Below are 22,111 nucleotides of genomic sequence, written 5' to 3'. Positions count from 1 at the left end.
AAGTTACTTAACACAGCAGCATGGGGGGGGACCAAAGAGGGCCCTACAACAACCCCAGCTCCTGATTGGCTACACATTACCACACCAACGTGGTCTCAAACTTGAAGAAAACAGATTCTTATAACTTTGAATCCTGTTGACGATTGGTGATTCATTTTACAGTGAATTATTATCAATTGATAACCCTAACCTAACCCGGTTGTTTTATATGTTATGACTCTTTGCAAATACAGATCAGGTGATCAACAATCAATCAGATTAATTTAATTAACAGTTTCAATATCACCGAAACAAAAACACAAGTTTTACGTAATATTTATCCACATTCAAAGCTAATTAACTACATTAAGTAGGGAGCATTTTCATCAGCAGGAATACGTACAAAATATTCAATAGCTTTCCATCAAACTTGGAAAGATGTGTTATGGGTCAGGGAAGAAGTCATTAAATAGGTTAGATAGGTTGTTTTCCACATTTTCATTGATTTCTCAAAGAATGTTTCATGGCTCATGATGAACAAAAACCTGACATGTTAAGTAGACTGATATTTATGAGTGTGTGTAATTTGGTGTAGATCCAGAAAAGAACATTGTAATTGTAACAATGGTAGATCTTACAATATATTGGAATGCTATGAGCCAAATGGAATCCAAAGCTGTTTTATACAAAAATCTTTTTTCGTTTGTTTACTGTATCTCAGGTTCTCATCGAAAATGACACAATGGTACGCAGGACATACTTTAATTTCTTCATTCTTTATTTAGCATTCTTTTCTTACAGTACAACATCAAACCTATATATACTCAAATGCAGAAAAGGACAATGAATCTTCTGTTTTCCTACAGTTTGAAGCTTGCTCAAATGGAACATTTTGGATCCAACCGACCGCTCTGTTCCATCCCCAGCATCCACCTGCACATTGAGGTGACTCTGTTGTGGCTTCCCACTGATGTGTAGGGGGTGGAGTCAGGAGCATGTGGCCAGCCTCAGTGTGGGTCCCAGGTGAAGGTGAGGCTGGAGGGGGGGAGCATTTACTGGGGTCATTGGAGGCAGGCTTGCATCTTCTGTTCTGTTATTCAATATGTTCAGGCCTGATGGCAGGCTGGTACATCTGATCAGTGCAGATCCTCTGGAATCTGCGAAAGGTGAAAACAAGGATTTATCATATCTAAAAGGTAGTCAATTAAAAGACGCTGAAGAACAATGTGAGGTTCTCGCCTGTGTGCTAGAGAGCAAATACAAGCAGGACACATTTAGCTTTACTGCATTAAATCTACTGAACAGACACAGCAGCTCAGATCATTGTTTTCCTTATTACCTCTTCGGATTTTAAGCGGGAGCTTCTCTATGATGTGTGGATCGAGCCAGAAGTGCTCCACCTGAGGACGTCTCAGTCCATTCTGCCGCGTCTGTCTGTTTCCTTCACCGACTCCCAACAAGCAAGGAGCTTGGGCTTTCTATTGCATTTGTAAGTTAGTTAGCATGTTCACGCAAAAAAGCTGCACCACCGATTTGATAATATTTTGTGGAAGGGTTGGGAGTGTCACACGCAAGAACACGCAGTCACCCAGAGGCCGAACATGGGCGTCCTCTGGAAGGCCTCCTTGCAGAGAGTCCTGCACCACCTGAAGTCAAGCTGAATGCTGGTTCCAGGTTTATGCTTCCTGGACTCTTTATCCATACACATCGAATCTGCAAAGCATTTCTCTGCACAGAGCATTTAGATACGTGCTTAGATGACTGTAATATCTTAAAAACAAAAGTGATGCTGAAAAGGAAATTGATGGTAATTGACCATCTTGTGTTACTTAGATCACATTTTGGATAAAAACATATATCGGTTTGTTTCTGTTCCTTTTCACTGTCAAGTTATGTGTACAGTTCACCGTCTGTAGTTCTTTCATTCTGAGTTTTCTGGCTTGCTCTTTGTGGGAACTGTCAGGCGTGTTCGTTTATCCTTAAATATGAGAGAAGCCGATCCAAGGTTTTGGTTCAATCAAGTGTTTTATTTAAAGATACAATGAAGAGTTATTCATAGCTATGGACAATTATCACAGCCTATGCTAATTAAGTTAGCAGTAGGACGTTGAAAATGGCCCCGAACAGCAGGGGTTTGGTATAGTTATAACAGTAGATTTGATGTGATTGGTTATGAAATATTTGGAGGGGTGTCACCGCAAATCACTTTGGATCTCCCTTATTGGTCCAGCCGCAGTCCCCCGAATCCAGGAAGTGACATAGCAGCAGCTCTCCGTCATGCGCTCCTACGCTACTCTGCCGGTTGCACAATTCTTGTAGATTAAACCTTAGGAGAGGAAAAGGTTATTATTAAATAATTTCTACTAAGGCCTTATATCTAGCAAAAGCTACTCATCTTTATTTGTTTGGAGTTCAATCAGACACAGACTATAGTTAAAAAGTTTGAAATTCCAACAGAACTTTCTCTATAGTTTGAGGTCTCGATCTCACTATGTAAAGATCTTTGATATGGTGTATGTTGTGATTTGGTGCTTTATAAATAAATTGAATTTATTCAATGGAACTCAATAAAATGTGTCAAAATAAGATGCAACAGGTCGACAGCTCAAATGATCAGCAGGGACTGATGAGGAGAACAGGGGCAGTGAAATCCCATGAATCCGTCTTGGAAGAAACCGGATGGTTATAAAATCAAGATCTCTGTGGCATTGACCGAATTATAGAACAAAATGCAGTAACTTGTACTAAATCTTGAGAGTTGCGCCTTGGCACCTGGACTATTTGTTCATTTCAGTGTGGGAGATTATTTGACTGAAGTGGGATGTGACCTGCATAGAGGAGTTACAGAGCAGCAGCCATCAGAGCCCAGAGGTATAGAGCCATAGATACGTCCTGTACGAAGCTACTGGCACAGACCTAATAAATCCCCATGAAGCCGCAGCCTGCGAAGGAGACTCTCCAATGAAGGAAGAGTCTCCTTCGCAGGAATAATTAACATTAACTTGATCAGACAGTCTCTTCACATAAATTATTAATAATATTAAAAGGTGATCTGTGCAACTCTGTTATTCAGGACGTTTGTATCAAACAAGCAGTGGTGTATAAAGTATTTGAAAGCCATACTTGAGTAAAAGTACAGATATCTTACTTGAAAGTGACTCCGGTAAAAGTAAAAGTCACCTGTCAGAAAATGACTTGAGTAAAAGTTTTAGAGTTGCTCATATTAAATGTACTTAAGTATCGAAAGTATCTGGTGTTGAAATGTACTTAAGTATCAAAAGTAAAAGTAAAAGTACAAGTACCAAAATTAAAAATGCTAAGTGCTTTTTATAGTAGGCCTATACAGACACAAAACAACCCAAAATTGTTCAGTTCAGGATTTATTTCAACTGACTGAAAAATGATAACAACACTATATGTTGTATAATTTTACAAATTTTGAACCCGAGATGCTGAGGTTAAAAAAGTATTGGACAAGTGCATCTGAACTTCTAGAGACAACAAAGAATCAACACAACAGAATAAACAAGTGCCTCTTGATTCTACCTAAGAACACTAGACCTGCCACTAATAGACCAAATGAACCTTTTGTGTCTATTAGCTGTATTGTGTAACTGCCTGGATGTTTACCTGCCTGTGTACCTGCCCGCCAGCTTGTGCACGCATCTACATGTAAGCCTGTTTATTTATCATTAGACTATCTTCACTGAATGGGCCTGTGTTTGTGTTTGCATTTGTTTCCAGCAGGGTGACAATACACCTGTAGGGTATCTTGTCTGTAGGGACGACAAAGTGAAGACACAACCCTGCTTGAAGTTGTACACATTAGCCAGTTTGTACAATATATATATAAAGACTCAACAGCTTCTAAGTTGTGTTGAGTCAGCACAAAGGGCGACTAAGGATTGGAATTTGCAATATATAGATATATAATATCTTTGCAAAAATTATATTGGCATTATAGTGAGTGGAAAACTGGGCCTGATTACCCAGGGTTCCATTTGGCGAGGTCCATTAAAAAACCTGAATTGTGTGCGTGAATATGCAGTAGTCCACGACACAGTGTTTGTTTTTGGTTGTGTTGGCTGAAAGTTGTTTTTGTGTTTGCTTATATAATTGGTTGTGTTGTTTGTTTTTCCATCTCGACTTGTTTTAAATCTGTTTGTTTTGTTTACGTGGACATGTAAGACTAAGTAGACACGGCCAACCAATGATAGTCTATTTACCAACAGTTTTTGTTTAAACCAAATACTTCCAATATTTTCTTTAAGAAAAGTTAACCACTTGCTGCTTCGAGCTATGTATTTATGTGCAGATGTTGACACGAAGCAGGAAAGGGAAAACGAATGTGAATCGAAAAAGGAATACCTTTAAAAAATTATGTAAAGTCACCTAATAAAGGCCCTCAAAAACCAAATTCATTTGCCTGAATAATAATCCTTACAATTTCAATAGGGCCTCACGTCTGTCAGTGCCTGTCAGTGCCTGTCAGTGCTCTGGCCCTAATAATAAAGACTGAACCGGGCTCCTGCAGGAGCAAGAGAGCAAGAGAGAGGTGCGCCGTGCGTAAAGGTGCACGTTGCGCCAACCTCCGCTGCTCAAGTAACGAGCCAGTTTTGAGAATGTAAGAAGTAGAAATTACAGATATTTGTGCTCAAATGTACCGAGTTAAAAGTCGTCAGGAAAATAAATACTCAAGTAAAGTACAGATATGTGAAAAATCTACTTAAGTACAGTAACAAAGTATTTCTACTTTGTATTTCTACTTTGTTACTTCCCACCACTGGAAACAAGTAGCCCTTCGTACTACTCAGTACCTTCGAAGTAGCTCTCAGTCTAAAAAAGGTTGATGACCCCTGCTCCAATCTGTACGCATGTCAAGCATCCTCTCAGGTGGACCCCTGTTTGTTTACTGAAGAAGCGGGTTCCTCTAAATTTCAATCGTCACTGGGTGTGCTGCTTTCCTATTGGCTGCAAGGGGTCACATGACGAGAGAGCCTGAACATACGGTAGGAAGGTAGTAACCAACTTTTGTGAGTCTCAAAGTATTTCTCAGTTGGGTTTCAACCGCTTGCAGAGAACGTTACGCGTAGTTTGTGGAAAATGAGTATTCCCGTAGTGGATTTCGGTGCGTGCGGCCTGGATGAGCGAGGGGATCAGAACGAGCAGCTGCAGGGTTTGGCCGAAGAGCTGAAAGCTGCTTTTACAGATGTTGGTTTTGTCTTCCTGAGGAACACCGGGATCACGGACGAGGAGGTGAGAGCAGCGCTGATGATCCTTTAGTTCAGTGATTCTCAACTCTGGTGGGTGGCGGACTCGTTTTCAGTAAAACAAATGTTAAGAAAAAAAATCCTGTGCTTTTATTTTGAAGGGGATTTGTTATGCAGCGGAATGCCGTCTATTCACACTCCTTAATAAATCAGTGTTGGATATCATAGATTAGAGAGTGAGTTTTCTCGGCTAAAACTAAATAATTTGAGTCTTTTCTCTGTAGTTTGACTTTTTAATTTCATGTTTGTGCATGAGTCTGTTAAAAAAGGATGAAATTACTAAATTTTCATGCATGTTGTATTACCTAAGATGCACTCTCTTGGTTTTTAAAAGGGAATATTTCCCTCTCTAGCATCGCCACCTGCTGGTCGTTTTGGTTTATCATTAAACTTGTTTTTTATTGTGTTGGCATACTGTGATATTCGTAACTATGTCAGGCTCAAACTGCACCCTCTTTTCATGAAATAAATTTGAGAAGTTGGGTCGCGTCTTGTCATTAAGGGATGCTCGTGGGTCCCAAAGCCAGACCAGTTGAGAACCTCTGCTTTAGTTTACAGGATTGTGCGTCAAAGTAAACCTTGAGTGTGCGGCTCTTCTCCTGCTGTGTGTTTGGACAGGTGCAACGAGTTATGCGCGTTTCCAGGGATTTCTTCTTGCAGCCGGATGAGGTGAAGCGGCCTTTCAGCAGGAAAACCTTCGCCAACAATCCCAACCACGGCTGGGTGTCTCTGGAGGCTGAGAGGTGGGATTCACTACAGGGAGTACACACACTTCTTATGTGCTCCATCAGGCTGTTTTTGTCTTAACTGATCCAACTGCTTTTCAGGTTGAATCCACGTCGACCTGGGGACCTGAAGGAGGCATTCAATACAGCCTCACTCCACCCTGACATAGTAATAACGTTTCCCCTATCAAATATGACTTTCCTCCATGTTATGTAACAGACCTACTGTATCATGATAACTAAGAAGATTGCCCTTAGAATCAGCCGTGGGGTCAAAGTACAAGCCATTGTAAAGTTAGGCAAAGTTCTGTCCCACTTTTTTATTTGTTATCTATCATTATTATCAGCTGCTATTAAATATTGGCCAGAAATTGCTTTGTAGAAATAATGTTATTCAAGATACATTTGAGGTTATTTAGAAACAGTCGCCCTATAAAATGTGCACAGTTAAATTAACTGATATCTACTGTATAGTTTATACTTGGAAAATTGAAGTTGGTCAGTCACTAATGAACGTCCTGCCTCTGCTGTAGAAATGGCCAGACGCTGTGACGGACTTCCAGGAGATCAAGACATCTTTCTTCCAGCGCTGCAAGGAGCTGAGCCTGCGGGTGATGAGGGTGATGGCTCACGGCCTAGGTCTGGACCAAGAGGTGTTCCTGGGCGCACACAGCTTAATAGGAAGTATGTCCCTGCTCTCACTGTATAAGTGCATCACACAGACAGTCAGTGAGTCCAGCTCAGAAGTGATTTGCTCAAGGGCACGTTGGTGATGGAAGAAACTTCCTCACTTTAAACAAATGTAACTGAAGTAACACTCACAAGTAGATGACTGACACATGCTCTATCTCCCGGTAGCATAGGTTTTGAGCTCACTATAAACTCTCCTAATATTTAGATGCCAGTCAACCTGATCATGTCTGCTGTGTCTCTTGTAGCTGATGAGAACGGCACGACGCTGCGGTCTCTGTACTACCCACCAGTGAACAGTGAGAAAGCCAAGGAGGGTCAGCTGCGGTGTGGAGAGCATTCTGACTACGGCACCATCACACTGTTGTTTCAGAGCTCTGAGGGTCTGCAGGTCATCATACTCACCTCTCCACCTGTCTGGATGCTAGGCAACTTTTAAAAACCAAATGTTTCTCCTTTAATACGAGCCACTTCAGGAAGTCTTTTTCCCTACTTGTGTTGTCACGTTTAATCATACAACACAACTTGGTATTTTACTTGGAGTCTTACATTTCTTGCATTTAACCAAATCAAAACGCATCTACCAGCACTACTACCAGAGAGGACTGTAAGATACCATATAGAAAATGTACCTTTGAACAGTCTGCCTTTTTCTTATTGAGCAGCACATACCTGGAACACCCTGACCAATGAACTAAGGAACACCACAACCAAAGATTCCTCCAATTTGACAAAACAGTGGTTGTTAGACATTCAGTGTTTTTACACTTCTATAAGTTATTTGTATGATTTTTACCATCAACCTGCCAGCGACTGCAGGTGAAAACTACCCTGCATGGCTGAATCTGGCACATTCACATGTTGGACTCAAGAACACATGTTAATTAATGTGCATTGTCCCTTTTTAAATAAATACACATAACTTAAAAAATGTATCTTTAAAATGAGTATCTTTTAAATGAGTATCTTTAATCCTCAGGTCCGTAAACGTTCAGGGGAATTCATCTGTGCTCCCTGTGTCCCTGGAGCCGTCCTCGTCAACATCGCTGACCTAATGCAGCGCTGGACCAGCGACCAGTTCGTCTCTGTGGTGAGTTACTAGACAGTCATGCACAGTTTGGTTAGAGTTCTATAAACAGGTTTGAAGAGACCTGATCTTTTCTTTTTGTCATGGAAAATCAAAAGTATATGCATTAATAATAGCACCACAATTGAGACACTATTTAAAAGGATAGTTCACGGAAAAATGAAAATTCACTCATTATCTACTCACCTCTATGCCGATAGAGGGGGGCGGGGGACAAAACACTTTTAGAGTTTCAGAGGTAAACAGTGTTTATATGTAATATAATATATGACAGAACGCAAGCTTAAAATTTGATTTGGTCCTTTTTCCACAGCTCCACCGAGTTTTACTGCCCCCTGCTGGAGACTCCAGCACACGTCAGTCCCTGGCTTTCTTCGTCCAGCCTGACGATGAGGCTGTGATCTCCTGCTGCGACGGTTCCAACAAATATCCTCCAGTTCAGTCAGGAGAATACCTCAGTGAGCGTTTCAATAACTCGTATGGGCGAAGCTAAACCTCCCTCCATGAGTTCTGTGTTTTTAAATCAAGTGGTAGGAAGTAACATTTAATAATGTGGAATATTTCACCTCGCATCCCATGTTTCTACATTTCTGCTGGTGTGTGTGTGTGTGTGTGTGTGTGTGTGTGTGTGTGTGTGTGTGTGTGTGTGTGTGTGTGTGTGTGTGTGTGTGTGTGCGTGTGCGTGTGCGTGTACGTGCGCGCGTGCGTGCGTGCGTGTGCGCGTGCGCATTAAAGAGACACAACCCTCCAAACTGCAGGCTCATTCACTTTATTGTCCACATTCAAATCCTCAAATAAATAAATAAAACTTGAGGTAAACTGGGCTCTACAGATGTTGGGAGGCAGATAGATTTGACTGCTTTTATAAAGGAAGACAGAAATATACCAGCACCTGAAAAGATCTGTCTTTGTGTCCTGATTATATCTCTTATCTGTTGCATTACCCTTAAAAATGTGACTGTTTTGAAATCTGTTTTTGACCATGTGACTCTTGGATTAAACTCCCAAGCTAAGCAAGCCAAGTTCCATTGACAGTGATGTAGAGAAGACGTAAATTATTCCATTTTGAAAAATGACACAGATTCGAACACATGCACTCACAAGCACTGACAAAAGCACACTGTAAACAACAAATTTGGAACTCACATACTCACTCTAAAACCAGCACAATTGCAGTCATTTAAATATATAACATATGTAACTTCATCTGTAAAATAAATATGTACTTCAATCATTTGGTCCAAGGGAGAAAATATAGAAAATACAAGTAAAGTAGTTTTTTCTGCTTTCTATACATGTAAGAGCTTCATTGATAGTGAGAAAAATCCAAAAGAAAACAATGTTTGATGATCTGCGTGTAATTGTTGCATTCTCCTTAAAATCTCATAACATTTTAAAGAGATTTTGGAGGTCAAGATCATATTAAATTTGGTTAAACACGATTGTGAACACATTTCACATGGTTAAAACTATTACTGAGGTAAAAAGCTTTAAGTTAAATTCCTTAACAAAAATGTAACTTGAATTGCTGTTTCCATATGTAAAATGAAAACTCTTCAGGACCATGTCATTCGATTGCCAGTAGTTCTACATGAACTCCGTGGTGACATATATAAAACATAAACTTATTTCTGAAATACTAAGCTCTCTTCACCTGAAAAAAAGTGTGTTTTTGTCTTTAGACATTAGCAGTGACAAAAAACTACAGTGCAAACTAAACAAAACATTCACTTATCAGGGCCTCCTTCCTTACACTCCCCATGGAGAACAGAGTCCTAGTTGTGACAAAACATCAATACGACAAAAATAAAAGAGTTGATTGTGAACACAGAAAAAATGGACAAGCTTCACATTTCAAGTCAAATCCACCAACAAGAGGAATAATGACGTAATTGACAGAATTTAAGGCCTAAAATCAGACTTTCTCACATGCTCTTAAGGTGACGGCATGTTTTTGTCCAGTGGTGTTTTGAAAATTCTAAATAGAAAATTTAAATGATTTAAGGGTTAACTCACACAGACACATACACACACGGTCAGTGGCATCCCTGCAGCTTGCAGAGTGATGAGAGCTGCTAAGAGTGTCCTGGCACTGGTACATCTTGCTGCTGGTGACCAGGGGGCAGGGGCTGATTGTTTCCTGGTATAACTGGTGCTGCGTCACCTTCCCCTGCAGGAGAGTCACAACAGCCCAACTTGAACACATTTACATAACAAGAATGGCACGCGGAGAGCACATAACTGCACCACGGCCCAACATTCCCCTTAGGAAAATTCATTTAAATTGACTACATCCAGATTTTTATTTGGATCTGTACCAAATTGCACACACTCATTAATATCAGTCCTCTAAACATGCCAGATTTTTTCATCAAGATCCATGAATTATACACAGAAAATTCAATGACAATTTTGAAAAATGCCTTATCTCGCAATGTTAAAGTTGCGTAGAGTGTGCAGAATTTGTAGAACTTTGTAGAGGGTGTAGAATTTAGTGACATAAAGTGGCGAAGTTGCATGTGGCAGCTGAACACCCCTCACCTCATCCTCCCCTTCCAAATGTGAAAGATGAACTGTGGTTACATCAGTTTTCCTAAAAAGTCAAAGGGTGTTAGGTTTGTCCAGTCTGGGCTACTACAATAATAATAAACATAGGGGCCTCTGTAGAGACGACCCTCCCTGATGTAAAATTAGGTATTTCAATATAAAGGGCTCATTCTAGGGTTAATTAAACAACAATGTATAATTTAGATGAAACAGACTCGTGAAAGCATCACTAGGATTATTTTATATTCAATTTCGATCAATAGATCCCTTTCCACTAAATCTTACACACTGGACCTTTAAAGAAAGTGACAATAAATTCCTAGATCTGCCCCATGATCCAAATCTGCATAATGTATTTCATGGGTTCTTCCCTGACCTCCACACCACATCCTTTCACCAAGTTTTGTGATCATCTGTCCAGTAGTTTTTGTGTAGTCATGCTAATTAACATATGACAGACGTAACCTCCTTGGGGGAGGCGACCATGAGTCTGAAGATGACAGGCCACAATCTTTAAGTTAGAGAAGTGGCTTTAGCCTTTAGACTCACTGAAATGTGATACTTACGTTTGACCTCAGTGTTTGTGGTCTGGGCTTTTATTCTATCCATTTCTTCTACTGCCTGAGGAGAGAGAGAGGAGAGAAAATGTGAGAGAATCACAAAATAAGTGGGAACCCCCACGCTATATGTATATATGCTACTGTATGCAAATATCATCATTACTGTTACGAGGAAGTGAATATGTCATATGCAAACAAACCATGTATATCATGAATTAGAATGTGTTACACTATCGTTATTGAGTGCAGAATACTAAAATCCTGATTGTGTTTCATCTATATAATATTTAGATTTTTTTTTTAGTCTACCTGCTGTAGCCCCAACTTCTGAGCATTAAGCTCTTCCTGTTTCCTTTCGAGCTCCTCCCTCTGTGTCTGCAGCTCGGCCGACTTCTTGTTGATGTCATTCTTCTCGTTGGTCAGCTGCTGCTCATACTCCCTCAGCTCCTCCTCTGTGTATGAGGGGTTATTATCTAAAGTCTGTGCAGACAGGGGCAGGGTTGATGGAAGGGAATGATCAGATGTAATGAATAGAATGAAAGAACAAAATGAAATTCATACAAAAATCATCTTTCTAACTGTCCTGTATAAACAGAAGAAGAAAAGAGAGTTCTTACCTCCCACTCGTCTTTCTCGTGGAACTCCTCCTTCTGAGTGGCCGCCATGAACTCGCTCATTGACACAAGTCTGTCTTTATCGGTGTCCACCTGAACATCAACACAGGTATCGTCAGTGCCAACACATGATATTGAAAAATTCCAATGAAAAAGGTCGAATTGACGGCACTGGAGCAATATCAATTGTGTGCATGAACAGGCCTGGTTCATCCATCCATCCATTATGTATACCACTAATCCTTTGAGGGCTGGAGCCAATCCCACCTGACATTGGTCGAGAGGCGCGGTACACCCAACCAGACAAACAACCATTCACACTCCAACTCCCACTTAATTTAGAGTCTCCAATCAACCTAACCCCAACCCGCATGTCTCTGGACTGTGGGAGGAAACCGGAGTGCAGGGTAACAAGCTACGCCGACATGTTGAGAACATGCTAACTCCACACAGAAAGACCCAGGCTAAGCTGGAAATGGAATCTGTGTGAGGTGCTTATCACCATGCAGCACGACTGAACATGACCCCACACATCTGCTCTGTTACTGTGGCAGCTCACTTCGTTCATAACGTGCTCTCTCATGCGAAGTCTCTCCTCCTCCATCTGAACCATATCGTCTTCTTCATTTTCAGAGTTGTACACCTTTTCAAGCTTGAAGACAAAAACACAGAGAAATGTAATCTTCGTTTAAATATGACCTTATCCTCAATGATGCAGAACCAGGGCAGTTAGACATAAATACACAAGCATATTGTAAATACCTCTTTAGTGAAGAGGGCTTCAAGCTCAGTCTCATCTAAGAAACCATCTCCATTACTGTCTGCAACACAAACAAACAAATGACTGGAATAAACAGGTAATTTCATTCATACCTAGTTTCATTAACGAGTTTGTCGTATTATATTAATGTTATTAATCTTATGGCTTAGTGGAACTGATATGTGTCAAAAGACTATATCTGAACAGATGTTCTTGGCAAATATGGCATCTGTGGTTACCATGGAGTTTGAAAAACGTCTTGGGTTCAAAGTCCTGTGGGTCCAAACCGTCGCCCTCCTGCCACACCTCCTTCAGCTGGTCTTCACTGCCCTGCACACACACACACACACACACACACACACACACACACACACACACACAGGTTGTCTGAATACTGCTGTTCAGTTGTCCACATAATTCTTCCATCTAATAACTCAGATTAAAACCAAAGGTCATGAAAGTAATAGCTGAGGCTTCTGCTGCTTAAGTAAAGGAGTTTCAGCCTCTGGTGCATTTTCTAATGAGTTTAACTCCAGCAGGAGACTTACTGGATGATTCACTTTGGGATGGTCAGCATGTTTCTTCTTCATCTCCTCATAATGCTGCTCTTCCTTCTTGCGCTCAACCTCACTCAAGTTCTTCAGATGTTCCCTCTTGTCATGCTCCTTCATCATCTCATATCTCTTGAAGTCATCGTGACGGTCCTTGTCAAAGTTCTCCAGGTCGTTGGTCGCCTTCAAATGAAAAAAAAGAAGGGAGAATTCATACCTTGATGGAACTTTATTCATTCTGAGAGAACACAGGAGGCGCGATGAGAGCATCTCTATGGATGATGAAGCCCACTGCTTGGCAGAATGATTTTTTTATTTCATAGCTCAGCCAGGGCTCCAGGCAAAATGCTGGAACAACCTACAACCTGCTCTTAATGTTAACCTAATGCAGAATGTGTATAATGGCTGCTGATCAGGTACTAATAAGATAAAGGACCACAGAGTTTATCTAATATTCAAACAAATAATTTTTTGGCACAGTGGTGGATTGGGCTGTTGACATGGAATCTAAAACCAGCTGCTTGGTGTTGTAGGACTGAAGTATGGCAAATTACAAATGCATCCTGATTCCTGACTATATTGACCCATTCGCAAACACATTGATTCAATACATATATGTGCAGCACTTTCTGTAGCCATCCGGGGCAATTTGGGGTTTAGTGACTTCAGCAGCCAGAATAAAGGAGATTCTTGATTGAGCAAACTGTCTGGTTTGTGACTGGCCTGCTCCTCCTCCTGAGCCACAGCCACCTGTCTTTAATAGTTCAAATACACAAGTCATTGCCCTAAAATGTACCAAAATGCCAAAGTTCAGTCTACACCTAACTAATTCTTCACGGGATTTAAACACACACCCTGCAGGTAATCCCATGAAATACATTACAGTGTCATGTGAAAGGCTTTATCAACTAAGCAAACCATCAATACTGTTTGCATTTTACCAAGCAGTCCCCAAGGCATAACGACACTACACGAAATTAAACCCATGCAGATTAAAGTAAGAATACACATGCACTTGAGTGCACTTCTGTGTAAAGCAAAGAGTCATGCAAACCCAGTGAGCTGACTTCCGCTTTGTGTTTCTCAACCCAGTCTCTTAAAACCAGTGAATATACCTCTGGTGAGCTAGTTCCTTTCCAACAAAGGACATAAAGCTAAGATTACCTAACAAGCTTACGTGTGAACACTCCCAAGAATCACGTCATGTTTGAAACCTGGAATTCTCTATAGGCTCATTTATTCTAATGTTAGCAAAGAAAAAGGTGCTCTTCACTGAGATTACTGTAATTATACGTAAGACCTGTGATGCAGTTTCATATTAGAAACAGCTCTACAGTACCCACAACATGTGGTTGCAACAAACACGAAAAGTAGGAAAAACTACTGACTCCCAACAAAGTGTAGAAATGTACGGATGAGATACCCAACTAGTATGTATGCTAATGATGTGTGTGTCTGTCATGTGTATGTGTGGGAGGCTGACAAATGTAGCGAACAGCGTTCAGGAGTTGTTCCCTCTCTAATCGTACCGATTTGATGAGACGGTCCAGGTCGTCAACCTCAAATGTGTCTGGGTTCATGTGGTTGAGGTGCTCAAACTGCTTGAGCAGGGCCTGGTGGTTCAGTGTACGACCTGCAAGGGAGAGAATAATGAATTAATCATTATTATCATCATTCATTTATTGACCTTTAAAGTCAATGTAGGTGGATAGGGAGGTAGGTGGATGGACATTTTTTTTATCCCAAATTGAGACATTTCTGTGTTACAGAGGCAAAGTATTTTTGTGCAGAACTGCTAGTTTACAGGTGATTAATATAATATAATATAACATAATATAACATAATATAAAACAGTTGTGTCATTCAAAAAAACTGACTCACTCATTCTCATGTGTTGTCCTAAGACATTACATGCTTCAGCAGTTCTTCTGTGCACTGGCACACTGGTGCTACCGGCTTTGTTTACTCAAGCTTCATTTCAAATACACTCTGGGAAAGAGCTCCGTCTAAGTAAGTAGTTGCAAATGTATTTTTCAGCATGATCGAATTGATACAACACCATCTCTAAAATGTTTCCACACATCATGTCCAAGTTGCCCTTGTCTTGTTGTGATGTCTCTGACCATTATGTTTTTTTCTTTTGTTCTTTAACTACGCTTTTATCAATATTTGTGTGTCCTTCGTCTTATTTTATTTAACGTGTCATTCAGCCGTTTACAAGTCACTGTGAGTTGTGGTAGTTGGAGTATTGCATCATGTTCTTGTGTGTCAAGAGCCTGATCCTACAACTGACAGTGAACCAGCCGCACACTCTGTGTTAGAAAACATCTGGTAAAGTGTCAAGAAGCACAAGTTTGCTACTGTCACATTATACCAGCATTGGCCTCTCTTCATTGGCTACCCTTTAAATTCAGGGTTGGATATAAAATTGTATTGTATTGTATTTTTTTTTAAAAGATTTTATATAGGCTGGATCAACTTTATTTAGTACAAGTGTTTCATCTTCACACTCCATCCTGAACACTGAGGTCAGCCAACCTGATACTTGAGAGATCTATAGGCTTAAAAAACAGAAACCTTTGCAGTGGCTGTGTCTAGTCTCTGGAACTCTGTTTTGATATACATTTTAATATCAATTTATTTTTATTTTAGCTTGTTCAGTGTTCGGTGGGTTTTTTAATCTTGCTCTATAAACAAACTTTTACTTGACTTGATGTCCGCAGTACACGGAGGATCACTCACCATTCTCCCCCTGGACGTCATGTTTGGCTTTGATAAGCATCCGCAGCCTGTTCATCTCCTCCCTCTTCAGCTCGTCCAGCTTGGTCCGAAAATTGTGGTGGACAAAGTACAACTCTCTGGAAAGTTTGCCTGACTGTGGGCGCAAAATCAACACGCCACAGCTCAATACAAACATGCTCTTGCCACAGGCTTGCAAATAAACAACGGGATGTTTTTAGCGAGTGAGCAGATGTTTACCTTGATGTCATCCATGTTGGCATTTTTAAGCTTTTCTTTAAAGTGGGGGTCTTTCTCCAGGTACTCAATGACTTCTTTGAGGTAGCGGTCATAGTGCAGCCCGGTCTCCTGAGGCATAAACCAAACCACAAAGTGTTGGTTGTCAGAGGACTAAAATGTACATTTAACTTGTTAATACCTAACTTGACGTGGGAATTATTGATATACATTATCGAATATTGACATTGTACATTTTTTGGGGGGCCAACTCATTCCTGATATTGCCGTTGTTTGCTATAATTTAAGAGAGATGTCCCTGTGTGTGACACTGAAATAATGACTCACAGCACTCTGTGGCGGCTCCAGTTCCTCCGCATCACGCTTCTCTTTGGACTTGTCCACACTGATAGGCACTGACTGGATACACAGCCACAGACTCAGCAGAACCAGCCCACAGCGGGCAAATGCTTTGCTGCTCACCATCTGGTTACATACATTTAATAAAAAAACAGAAAAATGAAACGGGAGTTATACAAAAATTGACTAACAAGGTATATGGAAATAAGGCTTGTGTGTCCAGTGTCTGACCCATACGTTTGTCTTTACAATAGCCAACAACACCCTTCATTTCTCAAGTATTGCGAAAGGTGCACAAGCCACAACTTGACTCAGGCACCATGTGAGATGAGCTTATGCAGTTTTGGCTTTATCTGAAAAGCATCTATTTATTCATATATTTTGAATACCACTTATAATCGACTTTCTATTTTTACTGTGACATGTATTTTTTATTCTATTCTGTTATTTCACTGTTCTGTGATCTTGGAGCAAGCTGGCACAAGAATTTCTTTTGGGATTAATACATCTGATTTTATTTGATGCTGTCTCTCTGTGCAGCACAAGTGTTAGGTGGATGACCAAACAGCAAGATTACTTTCAAACAACCCCTCTGTCTAAGACCTGTAACTCACAAGCACACACACAGGCTGGTGGTGCCATGTAAATAACAAGTTGTTTAAGGTTTCTAATTCCTAATCCCACACAGGGACAAAAAGCTACAAAATAAGCCTTTTCATTTCCTGGTAAATGTCAATAACAAACAGAGTCCATGTGAAGTGAGAAGGAAAGCGACACGTACTTTGAGCTGGTGAGCTGAATCTCCACCGGGTGTAGTTTGTTTACAGCTGTCATGTAGCAGCTCTTATAATACATCCATGTCCACCACTAATACAAGTCTGCCGTGGCCACAACCTACAGGGGGGGTGATGTTCACCATGGCAACGGCCCGCCTCCGCAGCCTCCCATTGGGCAGAAGACGGTGCACGTGCTCACTACGACAGTCGCGTTGAGAGCTGATTGGCTGCTGGGCCCGTTAGTCCCAGCGTGTCAGAGCGTAATCTGCTGGTCCCCATGTTAAGGTGCGTTGAGCCAAACCGTACGTGGCGTTCAGGGTCCCTCCCGCGAGGGCGGAGTTAGCGCCTGAGAGCAACACTGATGTGTTACGCGACAGCACCTGGCTACGAATAATAAATCATTAAGCCTGTTAGTAGAGTTAATGTTATTCCCTGAGAAAATGGAGGAAGCAGTTTTTCTACCCACTTATTAAAAAAAGGACACAAACAGTCAAAAAAGCCAAAAAAAGTAAAAGGTGGGTTCAGTCTCATTGGTTGCATCATAACAGAGCTTCCATTCACAATGTATACAAGATATACTCAGTTGTCAGTTTGTAAATTACACTTGACTATAAGGGCATATAATACAATATACAAAATCCTCCCTCCAGGTTATAATTCACTTTTTGCTGTAAATGTTTTGAAGAGGTGCTGATTCTTCATTTTGGAGGATGCAGTGTGTGGCACTCAAAACGTAAACTATGTTCTGAAAGTGGCACTTATGTACCTTTTTAAACAAAATGGCCCCTCACAGATACAGACTGTTCCTTGTAATTCCCACTGATGCATTCAGTTTTTATGTTTTCACATTTTAATGTATCTAGTTATGTAAAAGCAGCTGATACTTCCCTTTGAATACTGGTTTTAACAGACGACATCACATCATTCCCATTCTTCCCTCTCTCCATTGGCTCCCTGTCCGTTTTAGAATTGATATGAAGATTTTACTTGACATCTATAAAGCACGCCGGGCCCTGTTCCGAAGCTGCATCAAAGAAACGTTGACCTCTTATGAAATTTGTATGAACGTTGCTGTGATTGTGTATACCTTAACACACATAACTGTGGTGAAGGCTTTCATGAGAAAGTTGCTGTTTCTTTCAAACTAGTTGGAGGGTAACATTCTGAACCACATGCCAACACTGAAAGAAGCCACACCATCGGTTGATCCCCTCCGCAGGTACTCAGCCATGTTAGGGGCACTGCATGGTGAGTTCTCAAGAAAATGTCAAGACTTCGAAACAGTTGAAAGTGAAATGTACATGATTTCTTCTCCCTTCACATGCAGTGTGGATAATGCACCCAGTGATGTTTAGCTCAAACTAATTGAGCTACATCTGATTCACTACTGGCAGAGCACTTTAAGTCAGTATCACTGCTGGAGTTTTATTCTTCTCTCAAAGAGGAGAACTTTCCGCACATGAAGAGGCAAGCTCAGAAGATGTTGGTTCTCTTTGGATCTACTTGTGAACAAACATTTTCTGTGATGAAGTTTAACAAATCCAGATACAGATCCTCTCTCACTGATGATCAACTGTCAGCTGTCCTTCGCATATCCACCTCAGATATTCAACTTGACTTCAGTGCACTTGTTTAAGCCCAAAACAGACTAGATTTCTCTCACTGAACAAGAAAAAAAAACTGAAAACCAGCAAATGGGGTGATTAAACTATATGCAATTAGTAATAGCACTTTGTATAAGGTGAATTTAAAGCTGATCTTTGAAATACTGCAAAAAACGTGCATATTTTGTTCACAACTGTTCTTGTAAATGTTGATTAAAGTGTGATATAATGTTGGCGTTATTACTTTGCCTGCCTCACTTTTTCATTGCCTAACCGTAACATTTACTCTTACCTGTAGAAGCTTATCAAATTAATATGAGTAGAATTGAGGTCAGCTTATTGGTCCGGCCCTCCACAACTGTCCATGTTTCTCATGTGGCCCCTTGGGAAAATTTATTGCCCACCCCACCCCTGCCGTAGAGGCACTTCCGGTGTCAACAGAAACATAACATGTAAAGACAACTGCCTTTGTTGCTGCACTGTTTGAAGGTAACTGCCTTTGTTGCTGCACTGTTTGAAGGCAACTGCCTTTGTTGCCTCACTGAACATCTTGTTATTCACAAAATAACAAGATGTTATATTCTTGTTGAGTGTTGTGTATTTTGAAAGCCTATTGTGAGAATGGCATACTGGTTCAGGCTCCAGATTTGATACTGTATGTGACAATATTAAAAAATACATACTTTTGTACTCTTACTGGTTTGTACATTGTTATGTATCATTAATCTGAATCTGGAACATAATAAAAGCAATCAATTAAATGTAAATACAAAATTAAATGTTGTGGAATAGAAGAGTAAAGCAGCAGAAACACTCAAGTAAATGCGCAAGCACTGCAAGAATGCATTTAGGTAAAGTATTGGTTACTTTCCACCATTGGGTGTCTCACTTGTAGCACAACAACATTACTTAAGTTAAAGTTAATTTAGACAAAGGCACAAATAAAAGTAAAAGCATTACATTTACTTTTCTACTTGATTAAAAGTAAGTAAGGTCAACAACATCATTAACTGTGCCCACTGCATATAAGGTTTATTACAAAATGAGTACAAACTCTCATATTGCTAAAGACTGCGATGATGCTACTGAACACACTTTAATGGTGATTTTGGCTGAGTCTCAGTCTCTTCAATCCATTTGAGGTGTTTCTTCGCCAGTGAGTGCAGGAGGCAGAGTCTAATGTTACCTGCCCGCTGTGATGGGCTCAGTGGACCAATTCCATTTAAAGCAATGTATCGTAAAAAATGGAGTGAAATAGAAAATGCAGAAACTGCTGATATATATGTGGTGCAGTAAAAGTGAAAAGTACCTGCAAATAAATCTACTGTACAGGTACAGTAGGTACATGCTAAATGTACTTGAGTACAGGAACTAGGTAAACATACTTGGTCAAATCAAAATCAAATCAAAGTTTATTGTCACATGCACCAATAACGTCATCGGAGCAGTGAAATTCTTGTGACCTGGCAGGCAACATCTACGAAGTAGACGGGCATTACAAGATAAAAAAATAACATAAATAACATATAACATAAAACAAATAACATATAACCTCGTAACATATAACAACAAAATGTAAATGAAGCACGGTTTACAGGGTGAAGGAGTGAGGAATATGAAATTAAATAACATGAATATATGTGTATTAAGTAAGTACTATGTGTAGTTGTATGAATGAGGGAGCAGAATGCACATGGTAACTGTCCAGTGGGTCAGTGTTGCACGGACATTTTCAGTACATTCTTTACACAAATATTATGCACTTTTGCAAAGGCAGCATTTTTAATGTGTTTTTTTATACTTGTGACCGAGTATTTGTACTTAAGTGAAAGATGTTGCACTCAGCATGAACGTCCCTGTAGGAGTTTTGCTTTCATTCTCTGGTTAGTACACTTGCTGCTGCTGGCCGCACGATGGCGCTGCTCCCCCGGCGTAACCCGCGATGGAGCGCCTCACTGTGGCAGAAGCGCGAGCCAACCCAACCTCCGTCCGGACCACCTCAACAGGAACTGACGTCGTCTCGGTGCAAGTGGATGGAAAAAAAATATGCAGCTGCAGGAAAAATGGCTCCAGACGCCACACCGCTGAAAGGTAAGAAGTCGAACCTCCGGTGCAAGTGGACATGAGTGTGGTCCTCCCCCCCCCGTGGTGGTGTGGAAGCGGCCGCTGCGTCGTGCTCAGCCCGGTCCCGACGCCCCGAGCCCGCACCTCTTCCTTGTTGTGAGCGGAGCCCAGTCCCTGGTTCCTTTGAAATGATTGAATCACTGTCTCTCTCAGAGTCCGGAGCCCGGATCAGACTTGTTCCCGTGTAGCTAACCCCAGCCCGCCGCTGTGTGTTCCCGTGAGAGACGTGCTCCTCCACTTTGTGTGCAGTTTCGCGAGCTTTAGCCGCTAAACTTAGCATCCAACAAAGTTAAAGTTGCTTCCAAAAGTGTCCAGAAGTGACATTCGATGCGGTTCGCCGGGTTGTTTTGGCCTCGTAACTTTGATGTGACGTGTTGAAATGTTGTTAACTCTCACGAACGAGCAGCTAGCTCTCAGTTGAAGAGTGGCGAGGGAAAGCGATTTACCGCGGAACGATACGCGACGCATCACTCGGTGTCAGGTGAGCATCAGCCGACAGGTTGGCACCTGGACAGATGTAAAGCCAGATGTTGTGTGTGTTTAGAGCGAACACATCTGCTCGGTCTCATTGCGCTGTCCTGGTTACTTTCAGTTTGTGTTATCGAGACAGACTATCACATATCCGTGTGTTGAATACTTGATACGAGCACAGCACCCCGGTGCTATCAGCCCCTGCGAGCACGTGAACACACTGGGTTTTCCATAACATCACACGTGGAAATGAGCTTTTTATCTCATTTAAAGTGCAAGAATGAACTTTATATAGTCTGAATAAGTGATCGGAGTTCTCTGTAGATGAACTGTGCGACATAGAGAGGCACCGAATCACCAAATGTGCACCTTTTTGTTCAATTCCAGGTCTTGCAGTTAAAGAATTGCGAAACTCTTGTTTTTTTCAGTGGTGGATCTAGAATTTTCCTACATCAGGGGCCATTAATGGGCCACGATTTGCACAGAGGGGACAATTATATGTCCAAAATGCATGCACAATTCATGAAATAAGTCATTCCTTGTTTGCTGTTAGCGTATGACTTTGAGCAAAGCCACACTTCATTAAATATATTTTGAAAATGATTCGTTGTTAATTAACATTTTGAACTTCAAAAAAACTTTGATGTTGAAGATGTCTTAATAAATTTTCACATTGCTTAGGGTTAGGGTTGTATTATTAAGTGACTAGACTATTGAAAAAACGATGGACAGGGCCACTTGTGGAGCCAATCAGATTTTTGCTGGGGCCAGTGCTTCCCTGGATCCATCCCTGGCTCCGCCCCTAGGTGTTATTGTTGTTTTGGTTGCATTTTATCGAAGCAGGTACATGATTCAGTCAGAGGTTCTAACTACTGTTTCAAAGCTACATGATCTAATATGGAATACTGTACTAACAGGAAACAAAGGGCTTTTTCCCCTTATTTTTATGGGCAAAGTCCTGCACAAGTGCAGCCGAGTATGGCCACAAGTTTTACTGTCTCGTTTCCCTACAGCTGCAGAGCATACTTAACAAAACTG

The 22,111-nt window shown here is 41.0% G+C and overlaps 3 protein-coding genes across 4 annotated transcripts in view; 2 read left to right on the top strand and 1 right to left on the bottom strand.

The window, feature by feature from the left end:
* Positions 1–4,982: 4,982 nt before the first annotated feature.
* Positions 4,983–8,364, top strand: si:dkey-10o6.2 (uncharacterized protein LOC100124608 homolog). Its single transcript, XM_061076903.1, has 7 exons — positions 4,983–5,235; positions 5,868–5,992; positions 6,077–6,143; positions 6,508–6,658; positions 6,913–7,055; positions 7,644–7,754; positions 8,065–8,364. Exons 1-7 carry the CDS (start codon positions 5,083–5,085, stop codon positions 8,242–8,244), a joined length of 930 nt encoding a protein of 309 aa, XP_060932886.1. The 5' UTR covers positions 4,983–5,082; the 3' UTR covers positions 8,245–8,364.
* A 140-nt stretch (positions 8,365–8,504) lies between these two features.
* Positions 8,505–16,969, bottom strand: LOC133008703 (nucleobindin-2-like). 2 transcript variants are annotated; one of them, XM_061075970.1, is made up of 14 exons: positions 16,880–16,969; positions 16,087–16,224; positions 15,763–15,870; positions 15,526–15,658; positions 14,313–14,416; positions 12,781–12,966; positions 12,472–12,562; positions 12,235–12,293; positions 12,032–12,124; positions 11,476–11,565; positions 11,168–11,338; positions 10,865–10,919; positions 10,293–10,344; positions 9,853–9,921 (listed from the first exon to the last, which is right to left on the bottom strand). In XM_061075970.1, the coding sequence occupies exons 2-13, from the start codon at positions 16,222–16,224 to the stop codon at positions 10,331–10,333; spliced, it is 1,242 nt and encodes a 413-aa protein (XP_060931953.1). In that variant the 5' UTR covers positions 16,880–16,969; the 3' UTR covers positions 9,853–9,921; positions 10,293–10,330. The 2 variants fall into 2 exon arrangements, with proteins under 2 accessions (XP_060931952.1, XP_060931953.1); XM_061075969.1 differs by lacking the exon at positions 10,293–10,344 and having other exon boundaries at positions 8,505–9,921.
* Positions 16,970–20,495: 3,526 nt separating this feature from the next.
* pik3c2a (phosphatidylinositol-4-phosphate 3-kinase, catalytic subunit type 2 alpha) overlaps positions 20,496–22,111 on the top strand; it is a 42,684-nt gene continuing 41,068 nt past the window's right edge. The window contains exon 1 of the mRNA XM_061075897.1: positions 20,496–20,569. The gene's annotated coding sequence lies outside the window, so the exon portion shown is untranslated. The remainder of the gene's footprint in view (positions 20,570–22,111) is intronic.

Source organism: Limanda limanda, chromosome 8 (assembly GCF_963576545.1).
Source record: "Limanda limanda chromosome 8, fLimLim1.1, whole genome shotgun sequence".
Taxonomy (NCBI): Eukaryota; Metazoa; Chordata; class Actinopteri; order Pleuronectiformes; family Pleuronectidae; genus Limanda; species Limanda limanda.
This window is presented reverse-complemented; position numbering and strand designations above follow the sequence as displayed.

Excerpts from the sequence above, each read along its gene's own strand:
- si:dkey-10o6.2 (XM_061076903.1), top strand. The coding sequence starts at position 5,083 with ATGAGTATTCCCGTAGTGGATTTCGGTGCGTGCGGCCTGGATGAGCGA. Across the intron at positions 5,993-6,076 it reads GTGTCTCTGGAGGCTGAGAG|GTTGAATCCACGTCGACCTG; the intron begins GTGGGATTCACT and ends ACTGCTTTTCAG. Across the intron at positions 7,056-7,643 it reads AGAGCTCTGAGGGTCTGCAG|GTCCGTAAACGTTCAGGGGA; the intron begins GTCATCATACTC and ends TTTAATCCTCAG.
- LOC133008703 (XM_061075969.1), bottom strand. The coding sequence starts at position 16,224 with ATGGTGAGCAGCAAAGCATTTGCCCGCTGTGGGCTGGTTCTGCTGAGT. Across the intron at positions 11,566-12,031 it reads GAGAGCACGTTATGAACGAA|GTGGACACCGATAAAGACAG; the intron begins GTGAGCTGCCAC and ends GTTGATGTTCAG. Across the intron at positions 10,920-11,167 it reads AGAAGTTGGGGCTACAGCAG|GCAGTAGAAGAAATGGATAG; the intron begins GTAGACTAAAAA and ends CTCTCTCCTCAG.